The sequence below is a fragment of the Falco punctatus genome, assembly GCF_963210335.1.
Source record: "Falco punctatus genome assembly, chromosome: 6".
NCBI classification, from domain to species: Eukaryota; Metazoa; Chordata; class Aves; order Falconiformes; family Falconidae; genus Falco; species Falco punctatus.
In genome coordinates this window covers 56250291-56276823 of record NC_137585.1, presented here as the reverse complement: position 1 = coordinate 56276823, position 26533 = coordinate 56250291, and the positions used below count along the sequence as shown (strand labels likewise).

General features: G+C 39.6%; 1 protein-coding gene across 16 annotated transcripts in view; it reads left to right on the top strand.

Annotated features, from left to right (window-relative positions):
- GRIP1 (glutamate receptor interacting protein 1) overlaps nucleotides 1-26533 on the top strand; it is a 330428-nt gene that overhangs the window by 61583 nt on the left and 242312 nt on the right. For 8 of the 16 annotated variants that reach the window (XM_080390729.1, XM_080390725.1, XM_080390715.1 and 5 more), the window contains exon 1: nucleotides 775-3722. The exons of 3 other annotated variants lie outside the window; for them this stretch is intronic. In XM_080390729.1, the coding sequence (XP_080246855.1) occupies nucleotides 3482-3722 (241 nt within the window). In that variant the 5' untranslated portion in view covers nucleotides 775-3481. Of the gene's footprint in view, nucleotides 1-774 lie in introns of those variants that run through there. 5 more of the 16 variants (XM_080390722.1, XM_080390728.1, XM_080390721.1 and 2 more) reach the window with 1 other exon arrangement.

Sequence of the window (26533 nt, the reverse complement as noted above, 5' to 3'; positions counted from 1 at the left end):
CAATGGCTGTTTTCTTTCACTCACCGGTAAAATTTAAAGCTGGGCACCTCTGTAATAAAAATACACATTAGAAAAGCCAGATTACTGTTTGGCGTGCAGTATGTTATTGCCGCTGAATTACTGATAGACCTGATATAGATAAGTCTGTTTTCCCATAGACTCTGCTTTAGTACATTTTACAGTTGAGAAAAAACTTTACATTTCTGAGACAAAACAGTTCTCACCAATACTGAGCAGGGAATAGGCGTGAGAGTCAACATTACTCCCTCTTGGCGAAAGCCTGAGTTAATGGGTTTTAGAGCCCTACGGAGCTGAGGTGGCCTGTGATTCCACCCCAGACCCTTGGCAGGCCCTGGGGCTGCCTTGTCACTGTCCTTTGGAGGTTTATACTCCCGCATCGGAGACTGGATGGGCAGCCTTGATCCCCAGGGCCATCTACAGCACAAAGACACGCAGCACCAGCTTCTCAAGAGGGTTTGTTTCTGAAGGCTAAGCCTGAAAGACCCTGGTTGCCAAGTTTATGCCAGCTATGTTTCCCTGTGCTACTCTGAAAAGTGACTCTTGTTATAATTACATTTTGTGAATGTGACTGAATAATCCCCCCAAAGTTTGTAGCGATTTTGGCCTTTAACATACGGAGTTGTCTAATCGGAAGTTGTCATTCCAGTACATCAGTAAAAAGAATAATCAACTTGGTGGACTGAAATTGTACAGTGGGAGTTGATGTTTTTCTCTTCAAAAAACAAAAACAAACCAGGCAACCCCCCCCCCCCCCCCCCCCAACAAAAGCACCCAAACCAAATGAAAAAAGCTAAACTCAACCCCAAGCCAGTGGTTGTTAACAGAGATTTGATTTCTTCAGGTCTGATCATGGGGATTTGTCACTTTTATTTTTCCCCCTAGCAGTCCTCTTCCAAGCTAACAGATTTCAGCAAATAATATTGTGTACAGTGAAGAGTGACAGATTTTCTGCTTTGATGTTTTAGAACATCCTCAAGTGGAGGCTTCTTGAGAGTAGGGAATCAAAGCAGCAGCTCAGCTAGCGCAGAGGCAGTTTCCCTGAAAATGCTGTGTTGTCCCCCAAAGTTATTTCTGCATAATAGAGACCCCAATTTTTGTTTCTTAGATCCACTTTTAATGTGTGTTCCCTGCTGCAGTTCATTAATGATCTGGACAGAATTGGTTGGCTGCATTGTGCTGCCTGCCTTAATTTCAGTAGGGAGGGACAGGTCATATGGGGAAAAAGGGGGAATACAAAGTACAGAATAAAAAGCAGATCCTCTGAGTATCCTTTTTTTCCCCAGAAGGACCGATGAAGTTTCACATAAGAACCTCAGAAAATCGTAATTCAGCTGCTGTTATGTTGTGCAAGCTAAAGAGTTTTAGGGTAGTTGTTGCAATCATGCCTGAGTGGAAGCAGTTCTCATGTAAGGGGCCGTCCGAAACTGCCTGAGAGTTTTGCATTTATTATTAGTTTGTTGGCTGGATGAAGGATGGAGGTGTGGGATTAACCTACTGTGCAGAGGATCTGGGAGGTGAACTTTCTAAATATACTGCCAACAGCATTCATCAGCAGATTCCACTATTGCTTGAATTCAGGTAGTAACGTTATTCGTTGACACCAAGGGTCAATTATTATGTACAAGCCATGAAGGAGGACAGTTCACGTTGTTCAGAGTGTTACTTTTAGGTGAATCTGTGTATGACTGGTTTTGCAGCTGTCACACCATACAATTGTGATTTCTTTTCACAGTTTTAGAGTAGAGAGATTTTGGCACGTCAAGTTATTGAATGAAATAAGCTGCTTTTTTCAAAGAGCTTGGGAGTTGGGATGACTTGATTATGCTCAAGCCTTACTAGTGTTGAAATAATTTTCCAAGACCAACTTTGCCCGGTTCTGTTTTCCTGAAAAAATGAGTGGGAACACAGAAGTAAAACACGGCTAATAGAGAACATAAAATAACTGTGCTGGTAAGGAATCAGTATTTATTACTTTCACCTTTGAAACTCTTGCAAGCTGACTTTGGCTGAAAGTGGAGGTGGCACAGAGTAAAAGTCAGCTGAGCAAAACTGTTGTGTAGAGGGGGTCTGTGTCTCGTGCTCGCAGGCTTTGCTGCAGCCAGTGGCTTTGGAAGAAGGTGGGGGAAATCAGTCACCTGTGGGTAATAGATCTATAGCTGTATTACACAACTAAGCATGATAGAAACAGGACATAATGATTATTTTAATCAAAATGGGGCTTTAATGGAAACTTTGTCTTCTGGATGGAAGCAGTAATTGTTTCTCAACAGATTTACTTGGAAAGTTTTCTTCTTAAATGAACTGCAACATATCAATTTATAAAGTTATTTTACAAAAGCCGGTTAAATTTCAAATTATGCTTCTGAGGCCTAAAGGGGATGTCGGGGAACAACTTTGTATGTGTACCTTTACTCTTTACTATTTTCGTTTATGGGGGTTTTATGGGTCTTTTACAGCAAGGAAAGTACTCTGCATTTTCTGGAGTGTTAGTTTCTGGTTGTCTTCAAAACTGGGATTGAGTTTCCTGTTGTGGCTGGCATTTATCTGTGTAACTTTTGTGGGTGCTGGCTGGAAGGAGGCATGGAGCCTTTGCTTCTTGCCGAGACAATGTACATCAAGACTCTCAAGACTTAATTGTTTTATATTTTTGATCAGAATAGTTTAGGTTTGTCTCTTTTCCTTGTTGAACTTGTAAATCAGCTATTTGAAATGTTTTGCTGCTCTAAAATTCTCTCTGTAGAGAACATTAATTTGCAAGCAGCATCAGTAATTTAACAGCATACATTTCATGGTTGATGGGGCTGCTGTGGCTCTGGAGAAATATTTGTACCCTTCTATAGTTATTTCTCTGCATGTTCATTTCATAATTGATGAAATATAACAGTGGGCAAATCAGATACATTTAATATGACAGCAGCATCGTTCATCACCTCAAAATCTTTTTTTCCATGCCTGTTGCTACTGCTGTGTAGACTGGAGAACTCCAGCTTCCTCCTCCTTCCAAAACTGACTAGATGCACTCGCTATTATTGAGATAGTCAAGAGAGTTCAGCTGCAGTGTTATTAACCATCTGCACTGTTGTCAAACCCAAGCATTTGAAAAATCACAATTTAAAATTAATTTTTGTTACTTGAAATTTATCTTCCAGTTCTCCAGCATTTCTGTGACTGTAAAAATGAAAACTGGAGGGTCATCTGATCTGATCAGAAATTTGCTTGTGATGAAATTATAAGTAGCATTTGAAATACTGAGAGACAGCATCCGGGGGTAACATCCATGAAGTGTCCGTACATGCAGCATGTTTCAGTTCATGTAATAAAGAAACTGAAAATGCATAAAGTGGTAGATTGAATTCTCTGTCCATTTAATGAAAGATGTTACGTTTTTAGAAATCAGTTTTCAGGAGACCAAATGCTCCTGAGAATGGCTTCATATGTCTAATTTAAAACACAAACCAACATGAAAATTGCTGTGGTACTCAGTTGCATAAATAAGAACCTGTTGGTGGGAGAGAAGTGTAGACCAGTATTTCCCAAAAAATCTCAGTGGTATACCAGCCCAGCAGAAGAACTTTGTGCCTGGAGGCTGCTGTGCTGTTCTTGCTGTGGGTGCATCCCTCCCTGCGGCTGCAGGGAGCTCCCCGAGGCTGTGATGTGGCATGTTAAAACCCTGGCTGTGTTTCCTTGGCTCCTGCACAGCAGTAAGTCATGGGGAGAGAGGTTTGGAAAGTACTGTGAGACCTCAGGTATTTTTCATGTGTGCTTATACGAGTAAGTGCTGCCTAGAGGGTGTTTGTTTTCCCTGTATTAGAGGCTCTCGCTAGCCAACCCTGCAGCCTCCTTGGTGGCAAAGGCAGAAATGATACGCCCGTTCTCTGGGCTAAAGTGAACTTTTTAGCTGCTTGAAAGACAGGTCTGTTTAGGGTCTCCAGTTCTTATGGGAGTTCTCCTAGGGTTTCCATTCTCATGGGAAACGGGAGAGAACCCTTGAGAGTGATTCATTTGGTAAGGGAAGGATGGAGTAGGAATTTCTACAGATAAGGCAAGTGCATCTCACTATATTATTCATTTCAGTGCAGACTCGGATGAAGTAATTATGCAGAGATGTATTAACCCAAAGATTTACTGTGAGCATTTCATTGGCTGTCTCCAAGGACACACTTCTTTTTTTCTTCCTGTTTTACTCTATATTTAAAAAAAAATTAATCGGATGTTATGACAGACATTGTAAGTTGGAGCAAAGTGAACTGTGAAAATTGGCAGCTTTCTTGCAGTCTGTGGCATCATTTGTTGTTAATGAGGGAGAATGCATTTAAAAATGCATATTAATATTTAATTGAAGAAGATTCATGTAAACCCCAGCTGTGACCATAAAACCCAGCTTTTTTCTGAGCGAAATAAAAGCAGTGGTTCCCTATGGTCTCATTTGATTTCTTTATTCAGCAGCCATGCATATGTTAGCATACATCTGTGTAGCCTTTTGTATACTTGCGGAATTGAATATGCTTGCTCAATCTTATTTTTGTATAAAATGCAATAAATTGCGTATTGTGAGACTGCTTATGCTCAAAGGTTTTAAATAACCATCGTGAGGTTTTCTTTGTCATTTTGGGTGGTTGGAAGAATTGTACATAAACAAATGTACAGCAGATGGCACTATGCTGTAACCATAGAATAAGAGGTTTGAGTAGAAAACGTGTGTTGGTGTAGAGTTTGTATCTATGTATGGAGTTAATATATTGTAAACAGTGATGGAGAATTAGAAGGCTGAAGTGTTTTGAAGCAGAATTATGTAAACTTGTGTAGCATGCATGTCAAGTAAATCCTTGGTGGTTCTTTAATAATGATGTTCAGTGCTGTTTCCAATGATCTATTCAGCTTTCAATGAGGCTGTACTGCTAAGTACCTAAGAGCTTAAGTATTACTGAAAAACAGTGAAACTAAAATCAGGCAACACCCAGCTTTCTTCCGCTACACCACAGCAGATCAATGTGCATAGTTTTTTAAACAAGAGAATTTCCCCAGGAGCTTCTTCAGCTGAGTAGGAATTGCCAGGACAGGGTGTGGAGAAATTACTGTAAATGGCTAAAAATTATGCTAGAACTATCTTTAACGTGCAGTTCTGAATTTTATTTTTTTTCTTTCCCTTCAGCTGGTAAAAACAGCCACAAAGATTGCTTTGTAACACCCCCAGGTAACCTGATGTTGATTTTGATCGGTGTATTAGTTGTTGAAATACCCCACAACTATCTGTCAAGCTTAGGTACCCAGGATGTAAACTATTTCCTCGCCTTGGGGTGAGAGACCTGATAGCACTGGACCATAATTTTTGCAGTATTTGTGCTGACTTACTAAAAACATTTGTCACATATTTTAAAGAAAAAATATATTCAGTGAATGAAAATCATACAGAGAAAGGAATAAACTGTGTGGCAAACTTTCTGATAATGGAATGGGCTGTGCCAGACCAGTAAGGGAAAAATAGTAATACCCCTATCTGCTGAGAATCGCACCCCCAATCTAATCGTTTTAGGTCTAAGGACTATCATAACAGCATGAGAAAGAAATATCTTCTCGTTACATACGTCTCAATTAATGTGAAAACTTTAGTATCTTCAGTCTCATCCAGAAAGGAGTAAGAAGCCTGTAAAGACTTTGAAGTCCTTTCTGCTGATAAAGCTGTCAAGCAAAGAAGACGCTGCCCTGTGTGGTGTTGGCAGTGGTTTCTAGAAGTGGTGTGTGCTGTGCGTAGAAGTGCTTCTATCTGGTAGTCAGAAAGTTGGAGTCCACTCCAGAAGAACAAAACCAAAAGATTTTTGGGTTATTAGATTAACAACATAAAAAGTTTTGCCAGAGGGCCATTTGGAGATGTAGGGCTAACTGAGGCTGTAGGAAATGTGCCAGAAATGTGGATTTTATCAACAAACAAGAAACAAATTCAGCTGTGAGGAAAGTGTGTTCTGTGAAGGTGCAGTCATCTCCCCTTCTGTCCTCTTCTTCCCACACTCCCAGCCCATGTGAAAGCACAGGCTGACCTTGCCGCTCCATTAAGAGGGGAGTAATACTAGTAATGATGATAAATAAGGAATGGCAACCCTCATACAGCTTTTTTTTTTTTTGTTTTTCCCCACTTATAGGTACATCTTGAAGAAGCTTGTTAAACCTGGATAGCTTTTCACTGGGGGTAGTGAGAAATTACGTCGGTGGGGTTCCGTCATCTCATGGGAATTTGCCCCTTCAACTGAGTGTAGCTTTGGCTAGCTCGTGTCCTGAGTTGAGTTGATGTCATTTTGTGATGCTGTATGACTTGTGAAGGATCTGAAAGACTAGGTGGGTGCAAGTTTTCTTTATCATTCACGCCACAAAATAGGGAAAGTTGGATCAGTATTATGTGTGTCCTGTACAAAAAGCATAAATCAGAGGGTTTGGAGACCTTAGGGTGATTTCAGTTTGATGCCTTCTCAGTGCCTCTTCTGAAAGTAGGCAGCAGCTCTGCAAACTTCGAGCTGCAGCCAATGACCCTCTTGTGAAGCTTACTGGTGGGGTGGTTGAGCTGCAGCCTGGTGGTTCTGCTTTCCGAGGGGTCTTGGGGTCAAGTCATCAACAGATCTGGGTCTTAGGGACTAAAATTGAAATGAGAGGAGTCATCGCTGGCCTTTTCAGAGCTGATGGACCCAAGCAGAAATAGTCAGCCAGTTTGACTGCTGGTAAATTTGGTTGGGCAGGAGCATGCCTCATGGTTGCATCTCTGATTTAGGAATAATCTGCTGTGGAGGACTGTAATCCTTACCATACTTCATAATGTCCTAGGTGGATGTAGTTCTTAAATTCTCTCTAAAATAGCAGTTCTTAAATGTTTGTTTTGTTCCATCCTTATTTAGCCTTATAAGCAGAACTTGAAGTCACTGGAAGGTGTTTGATTCCTATACACTTAATATATAGGAAGTAAAAAAGATACTTGAAGATTTATATGTTTTGCTGTCTTGCTGTTATCGGAAGCAGAAATTTGAAGTGGGGATGTGACCAAGAATGTGATGAATGCAAGGAATTAACTCTCTGTTGTTAATAATCATGGTGTGGTCCAGATAAGGTTCTCCTAAGCATCTCCAGTGTTGCTTAATGTTTTCTTATGTGCTTGTTAGTGTGCTGCTAAAGAAATTAAATCAGGCTGTATTTGCAGTGAGTTTAATGGCCTTTCTTGTTTAACTAAAGTGGTGTGTGATGTTAATCATGAAGCACTTCTGAGAACTCTCCATTAAAAACTGACAGTGATATACATGGGTAACTTCTTATACGTAAATCTATTAGTAAATTAATCAACTGCATGATCCTGGGAAAGGACAGTAAAATGCTTTATTGATTTGCTGTTCATTGCATTGATTATTGGGGGCTCTTCTGAATATATTCCTCAGATTTCTGCTGCTTGCCAATTAATCATGGCAGTAGTTAAATGACATTTTGGTAGCTCAGCATTCTTGTCCACACTGAATTTGTTGCAATAACTGAAGGCGATTCCCTTTTACAGCATGGATGTAATTCTCTAGAGAAGGGAATACACTGTTAGCACTGATGGTCTGCAGTACTTTAATAGTAAACTACTCTTCACTTGCAATTACTTCTGGTTTAAAGTCATGAATTAAGTAATTTTTAAAATAAAATATATATTAATCTAAACTTTACATTTTATTGATGAATAAGCAAACCATTGCAAGCTGAAATCAGATAGGTTTTGTGTTCATTTGTACCTTGTAGTGTGTATTTTGATTGTAGCACCGAGGGTTTTGCAGTAAGTAAATACTTTTGAAGAAACATTTGTTTCAGTTCTTTTTCGTGTCTTAAGATGGACAGGGGAGAAAACTTGAGGAAAAATCATGAAATGATCCTAATATAAGATACTTAATTGACTCTTTTCACCATTTGAATCCAAGCAAGTTCTGATCAAGGAAAAAACAAATCTTTGTCCTGTGATGAGCTTCTAGTCAAGTTGTCTTCATTATTAGAGTTCAGAATGTATAAGGTAAGTATAGGATGATGATTTTTGTCCTCCAATAGTATTGGAACTGGTTTATGGGATGTATGGTAGTATTGATTTTTGTCTTTGAATGTCCTAGGTTATTTAAATAGAGGATCTTTAGTGCACACTTATGTAAATGAATAATGTAAAAGATTTCCAGAATATATATATTTTTTTTAAGATGTGCATTTCCACTGATGAATTGGTGTTCAGAAGCCCTACCCTCAGCAAGTTCTGCACTTCCTGAGCTGGGGAGCTGATAACTTCCTGACATGGAGGACTTAGCACTGCATGAGATCTTTGATATTACATGGGGAAAAGAGAATAAAAATGCGGGGGTGGTGGGTGCTGGCATGGTGTGTGTCAATTGTCACTTGTTTGGCTGTTTTCTTCTAAACTTTCCAATATGTTTTCTGAGGAACTAAATGGTGTGATTTTTGCAATTCCTCAAAAGTCTGTTGTAACTGTCCTGTAAAAGGGGCTAGACCCAGCTAATGGGGTGTTAGAAGGGTTTTGAGTAGGTGGCTGTGACCTCTTGTGGGTCCCAAAGGCTCCCTGGATTTGTGGGAAATCTCTCAAAACCAAAGTTGAGTTTTGGGGAGAAGGCTTTCTTACAAGCCCTCTGCTCCTGTGTGCAACATGTGAACAGACAACCTCATTTAATTAATTACCTGAATTTAATTAAAAGTAGAGGTTTTTTTTTTCATGCCAAGCCGTAAATATTGAATAGCAAGTTAAAAAATAGTAAATGTAATTATTTCTGTTAAACATTTAATAGAGACAGGTCATTTTTACTGATGTAACTTTTCGTTTTTTGTTCAGGGCTGTTCCTCTTTTGAAGTAGCAGTGATACATAATAAATCAGGTCAGTCACATAACTAATCAGCTGTGAACCAAGGCTTAATTTTCTTAAGCAGAAAAAACATTCTGAAGGACTGACATCTCCTGATTGGTCTGAGTGAAAAAAAAAGGAAATGTTTTAGTGGGGTTTGATTTACAAACTCCATAGCCTTCTTGCTTCCTGAATGTTGTTTTTCTCCCCCAAAGATTTTAATAAAATTTTAGTAGACATTTTGAAATAAAATGACTGTTCAGATGGAAGCCTTAGAGAAGCAGCATATATTGTAGCACATAGTATGTAATATATTATTTGAAATTATGGAGTGATTCAAACAAGTCTGGCTCACAACATCAAAACAGTTCTCTCCCACCTTCATTGTCTTTGTGACTTGAATTCAGGTTTGTGAGATTTGCATGACATTGATCCTTTCCTTGGGCAGTGCACAATTTCATAATTCAAGTGCAACAGCTGCTGTAACCATTATGCCAGCTGTCCCTGCAGATGTTCAGAAATCTACAGCGTCTCAAAGATGTATATATGTCCCTGGGGTAAACCATTTTTCCAGGAGGTAATGTATGAAGTATCTTAAAAGGGTCACTATGCTGGCAGTTCTGAGTGTGTAGTGTGTGTAGCCCTGCTTTTCTTGACTAAAAGCACTTCTGTGTTTCGCCCTATATGGCCCATAGCGCAAAAAAAAAAAAAAAAAAGGCTCAAAAAGCCCTCCTGTCCATCTGTTACTGTTATTAACTATAGGAATGAAGCTTTTAAATAAATAATTTAGGTGGTAAGATTTGCCAAGCAGGGCATGAACTTCTGTCCAAGGCAGGTGCCTACAGATGCGGTTTCCCTGTTTACCAGCCTGCAGATGATGTACTTTATGTATAACAGATCCTGGATGAACTCATTGTGTCTGCCTGACAAAGGCTTGCCCTGCCTTTATGTTTAATGGGGCATCTGCTAAGCCCCACTGCAGTTCAGCTGGTTAAGTTTCCAGTTAAGCCTTGCGAATACATATCGTCTCTTTGGGCTGGTTTGGTGCTCATCTGTGATCCCGATCAAGCCATAGGCATGCAGAGTACCAGGCTGTGGTCAGATGCTGCCATCTGACTGCGTCTCCAGCACTGAGTGAATATGGTGGGGTCTTGCCAAACAGAGGGTCTCCATTGCCATCCTTTTGCATTGAGGGCTTTTCCCTGGGCTGAGCTGCAGTGCTTGGGTCCTTTGAGGCAGAGCCATTGCCCTGTTGGTTGTTGGAGCTCCTTCAATGATTCATGGTTTATTAAAGAGGGCAAAAGACTTCTCGGTACGTTGAAGAGTATCTTGCATATAGGCTAGGTCTAAGGACCTAATGGGACTATATTAATTGAACTGATTATTTTTTATGTATTCAGCAAATCATCTCCTTACCTTAAAACAATATCAAAAAAATCAGGAATACTTTGAAACATTTATTTTGTCGCGGTGATAACTTGATAAGTAATAGGTACCCTAAACTAGGAAAGCAGGAATGTTCTACACCTGAACCCATACCCGTATATTTTACTACTTCTCTTTCACGAAAAAGAAAGTGTCAGTCATAGGAATCATTAATATGAAATGCCTCTGGAGACTGACATTCCTCAGAACAAAGACTTGGAACAATTCATAGCTAGAATGGTCCTTTTTTCTTCCCTACCCCTGCTTACTGTGAGGTTGAAAAGAAGTAAATGCAGGTTGTATCTGAGTTGGTCCTATCTGAAGTGAAGATAATCACCATAGTTGTGAGGCTAAGCCTGAGCTGGAATGGCACCCCTTTCTGTGATTTGTTTCCTGGATCCTACTACTTCTCCTAGTAATTTGGTCTTGCCTCTTCTTGGTGTAGCCACTTACCTTCTGAGATTTTGGGAACAGCCAGCAATCCTTTTGATCCACTTTGTACCACCCCTGCGGTATGGTGAATGTGGGAAGTGGGGAGGTGATTTTATAGTCCGGGTAACACACTTCCTGGAAAACACAACTGGAAAGAAAAGAGAGTTTAATTCTAATCAGCCCCTAAATTATAAAAAGATTATTTTGGAAATGTAGTTAGAAAATTAAATGCTTTTATGTTTTTCAAAGTGCCGTGCCTAGTTCCCCACCCATCTGTGCTTTACAAATGTAGAATTTTCATTTAGGCATTCTTGTAGTTGAAGAAGTAGTTCGTCTAGGGGACAGTTAAAGATGCTGGTTATCAAAATCTACTTCTCTTTCAAAAGGGTTTCTGGGTGATTTGTTTCTTCAGGAAAATGTTTTCATTTTTTTTTCTCCTTGAGTGAAATCATTCCAAATTCCAAATAGTAGTAATTTTGCAGGAAAGGAGACATGTGACAAAACTCAAGCTTAATAAGACTTAAACATATGTATTTTATAATATGTTAATTATTTAGAATGGGGGCAAAACTTCCCAGCCTCAGAGCGTGTTCTTTAACAAGTAGGCCTTTGATATCCTTTTATACTTATCTTTTATACTTAGTAGTAAGCTGTAGCTGTCAGGTGAATTTTTATTCATTATTTCAGGAGTAGACGTTGATTCTAAATTTAGAAACAAATCCTTAAGATTAGAAGAAAAAAATGCAGCTCATGAGCAAAGGTTATATTAAGACAATAAGTCACATCCTCTCAGTGCTTTTCATCTCAAGACCAAGACAGATTAAAGTACTATTTTGAAAGTTCATTGTCACCTAAAATAATAATTTTATTAATCAGACTTTGTACTTGTGTCAGTGGTGAAAGCAAAGTAAAATGAGGGTATGAAAAAGTATCTCCAAAAGAGAATACAATATAAAGCAAATGTTGCCTGAGCCTATAGATAGCTTGGGGCAAGAATGCTAAGATCCAAATCTAAGTCCCCGAAGGCCATGCTGTTTAGCATTTCATTTTGATGCATTACAGACCTAAGGACTAGGCTATAAAGTTTGCTTAGCCTAGTGGACGCGAGTTTTCCTTAAAGGTTTATGAGTGCTCTTATCAAAGGTGTGCTGTAAAAAAAATATTTCAAATCATATAATTCTTCCTGGAATGGAAATAATCACTCATTGTAAATGGATGTGAAATAAACAGCTTTTGAGAATAAGCATCTCAGTTTTGCTGTGGTTAATGGTAGTTCACAGCAGCTGTTCGTCTATGCAAAATCTTTAAGATAATTTACTTTGATTTCCTGCGCAACGCTCGTTTTTGGAGTTACACCATTTGATTCCATCATTACCATAGGACTCAATGTGTCTGCAATGGTATGCGTCCATCATATGCTCTGAGCTGTGATCTATGAGCCTTTGACCTTCTTTGTTCCTTGTGCTCATGGATTTGTAACATAGGAATGTGTGCTGCCAAGAACGGGATTGTTGTCTGTCCCAGGTGCTGGGCCGAGGGAAAAGAGGATTTGGAATTGGGGTAGAGCAGATGCTTAATCAAATGTGAGTTGGGATCTTGGCACGTGTCTGTCATCTTAGCTGTGTTAACGAGGGGTCTCTTTTTTTCAAAATCAGATCTGCAAGCAGACTCTTTTGTCTCTACTTGCCTCCTTTAGGCTCAGCAGACAGGCTATAAAGGCATTCAGTACCTTTGCAGGCAAGCTAAGAACTTTGACTCCCTGCTCATTATCAGAGCCTATTCAGAAATAAATTAGTTTTATAAACCTTTATGCAACTGTTACATTTCCTTGTGCTCACCCAATACAGTGGTATTCAAATAAAACAGAAGCCATTGAACTAGCATCTCGGGTGCAGATGGTAGCACCATTGGCACGGGTGCCCTGGCACGTACAAGGTGCATGGAATTTCCTTTTGCTGTACGAGGTGAAGTTTGTCCTCTCAGAATGGCCTGAGCATCACTTCCAACCGCCCCATGTGTAGAGGTGGCAGCACAGCTGCCCCGTTTCCAGGCTGCTTTGAGTGCATTATCACCCATGTCCTCTACAAAATCAAACCTACTTTCTCATCACTGAAATAACAGATCTTGATAATTTTACTGATAATTATCAGTTCCTGCTGGCTGAAAGAACAAACTGACTACAGATACTGCCACTGAGAGTTAGATTTGTAGAGAGACTTCATTACCGATTAGCGTGATACCTAGCTAATGGAGGTTTGGTTCTTGATTGGAGTAAGTTTCTTTTCGTGGTTTGCTTTTGTAAGATGGGATGTCATTTCTGCACTAATCCTTATCTCAGACTGGACAGTTGCCATTTGCTCAAATAATAACGGCTCATAAAGCATAAAACCTGTTTCTTAAGTCTTCTTGTTTGCTTTGCTCTGGGTACTTGTTTTGATTGTAGCTAACCTTTAAATAGATGCTTAAGGTGGTGGGCAAGAAGTCAGCTGTGGTATTACTGCCACAGGGATAGAGAAAAAGGCCTTTGATTCCTCACTTGAGTTCTGTGTAAGGGAGGAGAAGTGAAAAAAGAGGGCTGAACCTGTAAAGGGAAGCGTATGTTTGTGTGCGTATGACCTTTATGCCGTATGGTGGGCAATGACAGTGATGTAATTGGGTTTCTTTAAAAATTCATAACATTTACCACCTGCAGCAGTAATCTGTCAACTTCTGAAACCAACATGCCTTTTCATATAAGTAGTCTTTGTGTCCCCTCATTAAAGAAAAGTGATGATTTAGGGAACAGGGGCACATGGTCTATCTCTGAGGGGTTACCTGTTTGAGGAGTTGTGCAGAGACCGAAGATACACCTAAAATCAATGTTTTGACAAACTGGTAACCTAATGTCATGCTGCCTCTGTGTCACGTCCTCTGGCTTGGATCTCCATCCTGGAGATCTGAGTGTTGTTAAGCAGGTCTCCTGTTAGACTTTGCTCCCCATTAGCTGGATAGCACAGGGGAAAGCATTGTCCCAGGACGCTTCGGCAGGCTTCTCACTGTCTTTGGGGAAAAGGTGGCTCCTGATCCACAGAGAGTCCTGCCAGCAAAGCTGCATAATGATTTCAGCTTTAATTATATGAAGGTGGTAGGTCCCAGAGGTTTGGTTCCGTTGCTGCTCTCCCTGGCTTTCATGAGGAGCTGCCTCTTTTCTTGCTGGTACTTTGTGTTACTTATTTTAAAAGTTTTCATTGGAATTTGGGACCTTGGGGGGTGTCTCGGCCACAAAGTATCTTTCTCTAGAGTAATTTTCACCTCAATTCACCTACTGATTTGGTGTTCATGTGTCTCTCCCAAAAGTATTAACTGGAAGGTTTCTGGGTAAGTATAGATGTGAATAAACTGTTCTGGTATCAATATTTTTCCCCAGCTTACCAAAAGCTAATGATACAGAGCTCTTTCACCAGTGGGATGCAGTTTTCTCAAAAAACCCCAGTGTATCCAGTGTGTCTTAGCCATCGTTTCTCTGCATCAAGAAGACTTAAGAGCAAATTTTCTTTCCAGGAGGGATGAATTGCAGGTGGTGGTCTGAGCAGTCTCTTGGCTGTCAGAGAATGAGTAGATCGTGTGGTCCACCATTAAGCAGATATTAAATACTTACATTTAAGGCTGCATTGAAGGAATTTGACTTGGTAGGTCTAAATTTAATATTGAATATTATAGCTCAAAAATCCTTCAAGCCTTGAAGAAGGGGGACCTGAGACCTACTAAGCTGTCTGCTCGTGGGACGCCTGTCTAAGTGACAAAGATGTGGTCACCTTGTAGCTGGCAGGCGGTGGCATTGGAGCAGGACTGTGTGGGCTCCTTCACTGCCTTAGTTGGGCTCACCGGCTGTGAGACCTTTGCATGAGAAGACATACTGCCTGTGGGCAGGAGGTCTGTATGAACCCACGCAAGTCAATGTTCTCATGTTGCCCTAGCTTTATTCCCTCAGTAGTTCTGATGAGATTTATAAAGCTGTTTTCCTCCTTTGGTTTTGTAATTAATACTCTCAGAAGAAGAAGGTTCAAAAGCTAAAGTAGAAGTTTCATTGCCTCGTGATTTCTGTTTGATCAGTTATGCTGATGCTTATGGGCATAACCCATGTGTAAGTTGTGGACAGGGGAGATGAATGAGTATGTTTGTTTTTCAAACTTGGTTGCTGCTGGCAGGTGCTGTGTTTAATGGAGTCTAGCTACTTGTGTGTTATATCAATCAAAACATTCCTGGACAGGTCTGTGACAATCTTGTCAACCAGTAAGAGTAAAATTTCTGTTTAAAAATATCTTCAACTCTAGCAGAAAATGTTTCAACCTGTTGATAACTGACCTGGGTTGCATGTTCCATTGCAGAAGTCTCTTGTTGGTCCTTGTGCTGCGCTTTAGAGTACAGGGATTTGGCTGGGGCCAGCCTGGATGAGCCTTTCCCACTGGAAGTTGCATGTAAGCCTATTTCACCTAAGTTCTGATTGATTTGCATCTTAATTCTTGGTGAGATGACTGTTTAACTTCTAAAGATGAACCTTCTGTCTCCATTAGTTTAATATATTTTTGCAAGTTAGTTTAATAGCTGCTTTTGCTGAAGGCATTTGTGCAGTAAGCCATGTGCTCCTTTTTTTCCTTTTCTTTCTCGCTGTGTTCATTTTTGAGGCCAGAAGAGCTAAAATTGGCTCTTTTTATGTGGTTACCCAAATCTAGAAGAGCATGTGGTTACACTCTTCCATCCAGTCTTGGTACACAGGACACCACTCACATGCTGATTGAGAAGCTATCCAAGTAACTCCATCAGCCAACTCATTTAGTGCAAACCATCTCCAAATACTTAACCTGGGAGATGATTTTGCATCTGTACCTTTTTTTTCTTAAATTATTCCCTGAATCTCTCATAATCAAATCTTTTGACTTGATACTTGGAGTGGTGTGTAGCCTTGCTGGATGGGGGGTGGTTGTGATGGCCCTTGGCTCTGAAACCTGGACAGTGGTTCTGTTGTTCAGGTCATCACATCTTCAGCTATTGTTTCAGACAGACTGTTTTATTCTTAACAGATCCTTAACCTGAAACTTCTGTCCCAAAATTCAGGATGCTTTTAGTATAATCCTTTGCCTGTTCTTAGCCATCAAGTAAGTTGCAAACTGTCCCCCTTTTTTTTAATCTCTTATCTTTTGGGGGTGGTTTTAAAGCGTCAAGGGCAGGATGGGTGTGCCCATGTGATAGAATTATATTTAATGTGATGAAGAACAGAAAATTGTGCCTGAAAGCTTGAAATAGTCTGTGAAATACAAAAAATAGCAGTATAACTTTCAAACAAATATTTGTTCATATACTATACCCTTTTTTCACTGACAAGTTAATTTCTTCTGACAGACTTGGCAAGTGAGCAAGTGTCTCCAAGGCAGACACTGAAGCTGCTTCATGAATTCATATTATAGTTTTCTGATATTGTTGCTCTTCTCAAATGCTATTTTTAGTTTTATTCACATCTTGCTTTAACATTTTTGTGAGTGAGGAACATTTTGTTATGCAGTCCAAACCAAATCATGGGTTAGTGTTTCTCATCATTATTGTTGTCACTTGAAGAAGCGCTCACAGGACCTACGTTCCCTGGAAGGGAGTGCTCTGACTCAGGAGTACTTAGCCAGTAATCTTACTCCAAAACTTGGACCTCTCACATTGAAATGTTATGATATTTATTTTTTTTTAAATTGGAATCTTTTCTTTAGAGGTGTGTAAAATATTCAAATTACTAATAGTAAAAATACTGTATCTCATTATATATTTACTTGGTTGATAGTTATTTAGACTGTTTTGTCACACAGTTTTGCCCACAGAATATGGTTTTTGACTGAAAGTTTTAAGTTTAAAGAGGTAAGGTCCTTCACTGACCTCTGCCTATGTTCACTTCCACCTCATGCACTGCACCGTCAAAGAGGTCTCGTCTGAGAGGGTGATCAGCAGCATAGCTAAAAGCCACAGGAAAAATCTGTGCAAAATGGAAGTGCAGATCTTCTGTTCCCCTCCCCAACCCCCCCCCCCCCCAGTGCCAACAGCACACCACTGTTTCCTGTGGATAGTGTCATCACAGGCATGCTAGTCCTAAGCTTCCCACCATGCCAGTGTCTCCATCCTCCTCCGTCCTCTGAAAAGTCCTGGAGCTGGTTAACAGGCACAGTAACAGCTCAGCAGAGCATCATCACCCTTTTCCTGAGATAGCAGGGGATAGAACTATTCTCCTGGGGTGTATTAGACATGAAAAGCAGGACAAAAATGTTAACAGGAAGAAATAGAGAGAAAGGCTCAGTGACAGAGATTCCAGCTTTCAAATTCATTTTAGGTGTTCATCGCTCAGATCGTTGTCAAAGCCAAATAATTAAAAAAACATTCCAAGTACCTGTCTCAGCAATGCATCAAGTTGGAAAGTTAAGCACTGCTGTATCTCTCTGAGATGTGTCCAAAAGTGACAGATGCCTGAAAATTATTATTGAACAGTACATCCTTCACTGAGGAAGCTCAGACAGGTTTAGCAACGGCTGCTAAACAGCTTATCTTCTGATAAGATCCCAGTCCTTACCTGGGCCTCTGTCTGGCATGGGCAGGTGCTGCCTTGCCACCCGTGGCACAGTTCAGCGTGGGTGCAGCAGCTTACCCTGTCTGCTCATGGTGATGCTGTCTTCACTCCTGTGAACGCCCTCCTGGTTTTACCTGGAGTTGTTCTTACAGAGCAAGAGCTGAGGAAGAAAGGAAAACAAATCTGCTTCAAAGATGAAGGTGAAAACAATTCGAGAGATCTGCATCAGGCAGCCTTTATAGAGCTTTTGGAAGAAAAAAGTCTGCTCAAGAGGATATGGAAATGGAGAATTTCAGGCCCTTTTTGCAAATAGTAGGTTGAATGACGTACGTCAGCTGCAGTAGCAATGGAGAAAAATAAGAGAAAATTAATTTAATATTGTAGGTTTCAATATTCCTTCCAAGATAAGTACAGTCTAATGATGGAGAATGTCTTTTCAAGTAGCAGATGGCCACATTAAAGCTACAGCTGTGCCACCATTTCAGAATTTCTATAAGGCACACGAGAGGAGGGGACAGCTGCCGATAGCGTGGGTGCTAGACTCTCCTAGGAAAGCTTATTTTTAACCTGGATCTGATCCCTGACCTGGTTCACAGTGCGGTGCCCTGGACAGCTCTCCCAGCCCAGCAAAGGGAGAGCACAGAGGCGGTGTGGGCAGAGCTGGGCTGCTTGCCCCCTGACCTTGGCAGAGGCAGAAGCATCTCTGGAGTCAGGGAGCCTAGTTCAACAGGAGGTCAGGAGCTGCTGTCTCATGCCAAGGCGAGATGGGATGCTCAGCAGCATTTCCCAGTACCTGCTGGGTTTTTATTGGCATGCTTAACTTTTAACTTGAAAAACAGAAGTGCAGCTGCCTGTCACCCTGCTTTGAAAGTTTGCCAGGCTCAGCACTAAAGGAATCGGAAGTCTTTGAGCTGGAAATGTGGTTGTCTTGGGCTCAGAGCAACTGTAATTACTATTTCAGAAGCAGTGTACTCTTCTAATGAGTACAGTTGTTGCAATATCTGGAATATTTACCCAGGAATTAGAGTCTGGCTGTGTACATTTGACTAGTTTATAAGGAATGTAAGCGTAGTTTGTGCTTTTTGAGTATGATCTACTATGAGTCTTCTTGAGAAAAAAAATGCAGACATAAAGTTAAGGTAATAAGGAAAGGCAGCAGCTTTATCTTTTGATAAAGATTTATGTCAATACATAGATGTGTGTGTATACATGCAAAATCTGAGTACCAGGGCTAGAGGAAAATGCAATATGTGTGGCATGGTAGAAAGTAGAAATCGGAGGTGGTGGAGAGTACAGGGAGGCAGCAGCACAACAGAGAGAGAGATGGGGGTGAAATGAGCAGGGAGGAAGGGCAGGAGGTGGCTGAAATGCCATTTGGCTGGAAGCGCCTTCAGCTTGTTTCTTGCTCAGAGGCAAGACAAGATGTTCAGCAGCTCTTCTCAGTTCCTGCTGTGTTTCTGCCGGCATGTTTAACCTCTCTGTGGGAGAGAAGAGCAGTGGGCTATACAGTCACTGAAAACAGTATGGGCAACTACAAGAGTAAAACTGAGTTTAGAAGGGAAGAAAGATTGTTGAAGGATGAGGAAAAGATAAGGATGGCTGACAGAGCCTGGAGAATTGAAAGGGAGAAAGCAGAAAGGCAAGACTGCGAGAGGTCATCTGTAGTCAAGCGAAAGACAAGTGGGATGAACAGCACATGAGAAAGCACAGATTTCATGTATGAAATGTTAAACAAAATTATTGGAATGGTGACTAGAAAGGCAACCAGAGACTATGACAATTCAAATAATTGTTTCTAAACATGACAAAAACATGTCTTCCAACACATGTGGTTACTGTTTATATTTGAGTATGTTTGTAATTAGTAGGGTTAACTTTCAATGCTTTATTTTTCTACCTCTCAGTTAGCTTTTAAGTTTTTCTTGCCTTTTGAACACACTGAATGGGTAAGCATTTGTTTTGATGTTATTTAGAGCCTTTTTATTATTTTTCATTCAAAAGAACTCGATACTTTCTGGGTTGTTTAAAATATACTATTTAATGATTTTGAAGTTGCAAGTGTTTGAAGTCATTAGAATAGCACTACAGAATATAAAAACTGATGGATCAAGATTCTTATGTCTGCGAAATGAGAACAACAAACCCTCTGATCTGTTTCCTACCTCTGCAATGCAGAGCTCACCACAAAGTACCTCTGTCTGACACTTCTGGTTTTACCCTTAGAATATCTAGTTAGTAGTCTGGGCAGTTTCTTGAAATTTTCTATGTGTAAGTAATCCACGTAAGTTTTACAGCTATTAATGTAATTCTTCTACTGTTTTCATACCTCTCCAGGTCTAGTAATGAATTTAGGCCAGACATGAGAGCTCATAAATTAACAAAGATGTATAATTGAAGTGTGTTGAACACAGTGTTCAGAAGAGAAGTGGTATTAACTTAATCCCTTTCCTAAGTCAGTGCATAAGAATATCCTCTCTTGCATGTCTCTTAAATACTGTGTTTTATGGGATCAGGTTACACTAACTTTTCCAGTGGCAATTATCGAGTTTCTTGTTTGCTAAGGAATATACTTTAAAAATTAAAGAAGTCATTGGCATTACTCATTTGCTATATTCTGGAAAGCAAACTGATTTCATTAGAATGAACAGCATTAAAAATGAGGTTTTCTTTTTGTTAGATGCACAACAGCTTATGAATGTCTAAAATCTAAAAACCCCAAACAAAACAGCAACAAACATTTATGTGAGAAGTATCATTACTGACAAAGACTGCTGCGTGACTGTATGTGTTGTTCTGTCAGTAACTAAATGTCATGTTCGGATAGCGCACAAAAATGTTGTGACATTTTCTGCTTCTCACCGAAGATCTATAGCAAAGAAAAACACCTCTGGAACTTTACACCTGCAAATAGTAGGTTTCCCTTGTAAAAAATTCCTTTTCTTGTAGGTAACCATTCACGCTAGAGAGATCCCCTGCCAAACATCTTGGTATTTCTCTCAATTTGTCATGTTGGGAATTTATTTTGCTTCCTGTGAACTTCTGAGGGTCATGTTGATCCCTTGTACTGGTCGTTTAAAATTTTTGTAACAGGATGCCAGATGGTTTGGAAGAGTAATGGTAATGATTGCTGTAAAAGGTATAATAAATATTCAATAATAAAATACTTTTTCCCCTATTATTTAGGAGGGTTAATGCTTTTTTTTTTTTTACCATTAAATTATTAATGAGGTCTTGAATCTATAGTAAAGATGAAATCTGGCTCAGACGTAGGGAAGTGAGAGAAAAATGACTCATTTTTAGTATATGTAATTTCATCCAAGGCTTTTGAATTTTTATTCATATTGCACATGCGTTTGTTCTGGTTTCCTAGGTAACAACATGTTTTACAAAAGCTAATTTTTACCGTGGTGGAAGTAAGAAAAGTTAATCTCAGATAAGTATGCAACTATAAAAATCTTACAAATCTTAAGCTTTTAAAATAGAGATTTCATATTTCAATCAAAGGTCTCTGTGTGCGTGTCTGTAGGTATACGTACATAGGTTCTCAAGTATATAGGCATATATATTTGCTTAATTGTAGCAGAATTGTTAGTTTCATTCGAGTTATGCATACAGACTTCCAAGTTTAAGGACCATACTAATTTCTGCCTTTATTCTCTGCGTGTAATATGTATATATGCATATTTTACATAGATGAATCACTAAAAATAATGATAATTACTGTAAAAGGAGATACATATATGTTTATAGGCAGGCTGATATATTTTTCAGGCTTCTCAGAGTGAGCATTCGATTGTGTTTTGCATATATGAAAATACATTAGGTTTTTCCTTTTTTTTTTTTTTTTTTTTTTTTTTTGTTCTTGTTGTGTTTTGTTTTTTTCCTGACTATGAGGTGCATCTGTGGGTTTTTTTCTTTTGTTTGTGGTTCAGGTTTGGTTTTTTTTTTGGGTTTTTTTTTTTTTGGGTTTTTTTTTTTTTTGCCTGACTATAAGGTACATCTAAAGAGTTTTCTTCACAGAGTTTGGGAACTGTGCTGGAATATTTAGTATAAATTGAACTTAACGTTGAAATACTTTTACAGGTGTAGTTGGAGAAAAGGGAATACCCCCTTTTTTTAAAGTTATGGGAAAAGAAGTCTGCTGGCCAATATTTCACCTGGTAGTCATGTGGTTTTTCTTACACAAAATATGACAAAAACTATGGATCTTGGTTGTGCAAGCAATATTTATTCTTTTAAGCTGACAAAATCAGTCACGTTAAGTAATCGGTATTACTGCAGCCTCTCCTGCTACTAATGGATTAATGTAAGCAGTTCCAAGATCTTTTCAATTTTTTTGATGACATATTAACAGATTTATAGCAAGGACAAAGCACAATATCTGCATCTTAAAGGGAATCAGTGTTTGTCTCAAGTTTAAAGAAGCATTTTTATTTTGCCTCTGAACATTTAAAGTGATATCCAGATATGAGAGAGGATGTTACAAATTTTTCTGACTTTAATATCTTTAGTTCTTTTATTAGAAGGGTATCAGCTTAAGGTTTAGTTCTCCTGCAGGGACTGTATACATCACCAGTGGCCACTAGACCCTGTGAATTACAGAAAATAGAGCTGTATGATCATACTTCCAGGGTGAAATTAGTTTTAGAAAGCTTATAGGTGATCAGCTGAAGGATTTTTGTTCCCTCCTTGAATGTTTTTGGAAGATCCACAGGTAAATTCCCTATGTGACATAACCAATCTGCCTTTGTCTTTTGTGCTGCGAAGGCCTTGAACAGTTTAAAAAGGGCTTTTAAAGTTACTTGCAGTGATTGTGCACTGTATATTCCTCTGTCACTACACACTGTCAGCCTGGTACTCAGCGGAGGTTCCAGCTTTGGCTGTCAGCAAAGTGCCTGTGAGCCTCTCTGGGAATTGCAGAGGGGATAAGAAAGTACTTGAAAATGTTATTTTATATGCTGACTATGATAACTTTCTCCACTGTAATTTTTCCCCCTGCTTTGTTTTGCATGCAATTCGGTATGTAAAATTAATTTTTTAGTTTATCTGTATTAAGTTTCAAAGCATGTAATATTGTACATTTATTTATGGTTATAACCTGTTAGAGAAAATAAATGAGGCACTGTTCATGCAAGGAGGAGAAAACACATATTCTGTCTGAAGATTTATTAGTGCCTTTCAGTCTTTGGGATTGCAGGAAAAAAAGCTGGAATGAACCTCTGGAGATTGTACAGTTGGCCTCCTAGCCGAAGGCACTCTCTTTGTCATTCCTCACAGGCACTGTATCACAAAGAATAATAGAATAATTTAGGTAGCAAGGAACTTCTGGAGGTCGCCTGGTCCAGCCCACTGTTCAAGGCACGGCCACCTTCGAAGCTGGGTCAGGTTGCTCAGGGCCCATGTTCAGCTGGATGTTGAATAACCCACAGTGTGGTAAGTCTTCGCTGAGCAATATGCTCTGATGTTTTACCCCCTGTGAGTTTTTGCCTCCGTTCTATTCAATTGGAATAATTGGAGTTCCTCTTTCTGCAAGTTCTCTGTTGCATTTTGTCTTTCCACAGTGAACCTCAGAGAAGAGCCTGACTCTCTCTTCTCCATAATCTTGCAAACAGCGCTTTGATTCTCCCCTAATCTTTTTCTTAAAGATTAGAAACTAAACAAACTCAGCCCCTCAACCTCTCTCCATCCGTTGCGTGCTCTAGCCCTTGATCGTTGTGGTGGCCCTCTGCCAAACTGGCTTTGATATGTCTGTCTTTTTCTCTACTGGGAAGCCCCAGACGGAACAAAATGCTGCAGATGCAGTGTCATGAGTGCTGAATTATGGAGTACAATCACTTCGCTTTATCTGTTGCTTATGCTTTTACAGATTCAGCCCAGTATTCATTTCTATAAGGATGCACTGCAGGCTAAGGTTCAATGTGTTGTCTACCAGGACCCCCCAGTCCTTTTCTGTAGAGCTGCTTTCCTTTCCAGTTGAGGCCTGGGCTGTTGAGAGGGATTATTCCATCTCAGCTGTAGGTCTTGGTGCTTGCTTTAGCTGAATTTCTTGGGGTTTCTGGCAGACCATCCCATACTTCACTGCCTGTAATCTACTGAATATTTTACGTTATATTCCACCTGAATCTTCCAGATATCTCTCTAGATAATGTAAAACAGGTTTTCTTTCTTTCTGGTCTTTGACATTTCTGTACTGTTTATTCTGTTTCTACTTCAGTCTTCTCTGCTTTCTTTTTTGTTTCGTCTTCAGATTAAATTTCACAGATCTTTGATCCATGCGCACTTTTATTTTTGGAACTGTAGCACCTTAACTGTGGACAGAAACATCCAGTTGAGACCCTACCAGTGTAGAAGAGAGCAGAAAAATAACTTTGAGTCTGCTATAATCCTATTAAATATATCTGTATGTATGACTAGTTCTCAAATAGTGGATGTTAGAGAGCTGGGTTCAACTAATGAATGACCGTGGTCCCCAGATGTTTTTCAGGTTAATATCTACATAATCACTTGTTCTTCATCCTCAGTTTATATTGCTGGATACTCCTGCTTATTGGAGTGTCTTGCATTTCTCTCTATTGAAAGGCGTGTTCTTTCAGATAGTAACTTCAGTCTGTTTATTTTATATTCTAACCTGCTTATCCAGAGTGTTTACAGTTGGTCCAAGATTGGTGATGTCTTAGTATTTATTCATGACCTTGATAGGTAACTACTGAAATTGCATATGAAAAATGTAATGTATATATAATATATTGAAAGTAAAATATTGAACAGCAGTGGATCGAAAAAGTTCCAAATTATTTGCTTTTCTGTTTGGACTTAGTATAGCTTTCCAATCAGTTTTGCATTCACCCTGAGATAAGCAGGCTTTCTTTAAGTGAGTGACATATATTACATACTTGTGAGAATATTTAGTTAGTGCACATAACATCTATTGTGTTCTCTTTGACTACGTGGTTTGCTGTCTTGCTGATGATTTGACGTAATTTAATAATGAGAAATCTGGTTTGGCTGTTTGGGTGTGTGTTGTTTGTTTGCTTTTCTTCCAGGTGCCTTCAAACTGTTCTGTTTCATTTTTTAATTCCAGTAATTTCTTGAATGAAACTTTACTGCCAGCTGTATGTATGAAGATCTTCCCCTCCCTGCCCCCTCCCTCCCCCCCTCTGTTTTTTAAAGACTGAAGTTGACCTTTTCTAGTTGTCTCGCATTTCCATGAGTTCTCAAAGGTGACAACTAATGTGTTTGGGACTGTTGAATAACTACAACGCAAGCCATAGCTTCTCTAGTTGAAAAAGTGAGGAAAATCTACTTCATGCCAATGTAGTGGAATTACCAGCAGTTGCTGAGATTTTTTCCAGGACGTTAGCAGTAGCCACTTGTCTTACATGAAGGTGCCATGGACTCTTAATGAGCACAAATGACTGGTCCTTAGTTTTAGGTCCAGTTTTAAATTAATGGAAGAGTTAACTAATGCTAGAGTCATATTAACCATAATTGTGACTGGGCAAAATAAATTAATTCTCTTTGTGCTTAATGGATGTTGATATGCCTGTTAAAAATAAATACACATGAGCTTGGAAGAAGGCCTGCATGTGTCTTGAATACTGCATTTTTTTTTCACTTGCAGGCAGGCCATTACCATAATTTAAACATTGTTCTGCGTAAATTTTTAAGCACGTGTACACAAGCATTAGCATAACCCCTTTTCTAGACAACCCCCTGCGACTCTGTACTGCCAGTTTAATATTGTTTCAAATACTGTGACTTCATTTGCTGGAACATTGACTACCTCCTGACTTGTCGAGAGTGTAAAAAAACCTCTTGAAAATGTTTCAGTAATTGTCAGTCTCTGTATAACTGCTGATGTTGGTGACACTGTGATATTTGGCCCTTTGAGCTCAGGTGGCCCATCTAGGGGCAAAAACAGGTGGATGCGTCAGAAACGGAAAGGAGCTGGTGGGATGAGGCAGTAGTTCAGCTGTATGCTCCATTGCATGGTTTCAAGGTGCTGGTACATATTGTGACTCCATGAATCGCTGCGATGCTTAGCTTGAAGTCAGTGGTTGTCTGCCCAGTATGGAAAACATAGTCCAGCTCTAATGCCTCAGTTCTGAGCTGATTTCTCACAGAAATAAGGAATGTTTTTTCACCTTGTATTTTGTGAATGGGTGTGTATTTTGGTTTTCTTGTGGGGTGTGTGTGTGGTGTCATTCCCCCTGCTCCTGGTTTAGAAATATGGATTATTTGGAATGGTAGCCCGCTCTATAGGTTAGCCTCTCATTGCACAAAGATTGAAGGACTCTGAACTCAAGACAGTTACTTGATTAACTGAACAATACTGCCAATCTAGGACTCCAAAATATTGTAGAAGTAGGAAAAATAGGGGGGAGGGTAAATGCAGAGAGTTAGTAGGGAATGGTCTGGCTTTATTTGGATTTTTCTTTTTGACTTGAAGAATGTCTTTACATCACTTTTTTTAAGCTCTTCTCCTAAATTTTGTATGCTTTAAACCTGTACTTGAACTACAAGTTGAAATGCTCATTTACTTCAGTGCGGGAGCTGGTGTTAAAGCAGCTTATCGAATATTAGTAGGCATGTGATGCCTTCAGCAGTGTGGTTTTCAGAAAAAATGCCACCAATATTCAGCGTCATGTTTTCCCTTTCACCTCTTGGATGTGGTATCAGAAGGGATCCTGGGAAAACTGGCTACACTGGCAGAGAGGACCCCTTTTATTAAATCAAATGTAAATATGCATTTCATAAACATAAATGTGATTCACTTTTAACTTTTCCTTAAGAGGTGTTAAGTACACTAGGTAAAATAAGAGACGTAAATGCTCATAAATCATTAATGCATGCATTAGTATAGGACTTGATTTTAGCCCAACTAGTCTACATACTATTAAAAGGGTATAGACTAGTTTTCCTAAACCAGATGGTTAGTCTTTTTCCAAAATTAGTGACAGAAATTCTTCCATTCCTGTTTTGTTTTACAAAAGAATTGGCACTGTAACAGTCGTTCCTTCTGTAGCACAGATACTCTGTATTAAAGAGCCTTCATTTTTTAAGGCCAGATCTGTGTGTTTTCTCCCCCAGCTCTTGCAGGCTTTGTTTTTGCCATTGCCTGCCAGCTGTCAGAGTTTGGACCCTGCACTTGTGAGTAACAGTGGATGACATCAAGGAAATAAGCAGCAAAAAGAGAAGGGTCTTCCCCCATTAGGTTATTGTAAAGTAG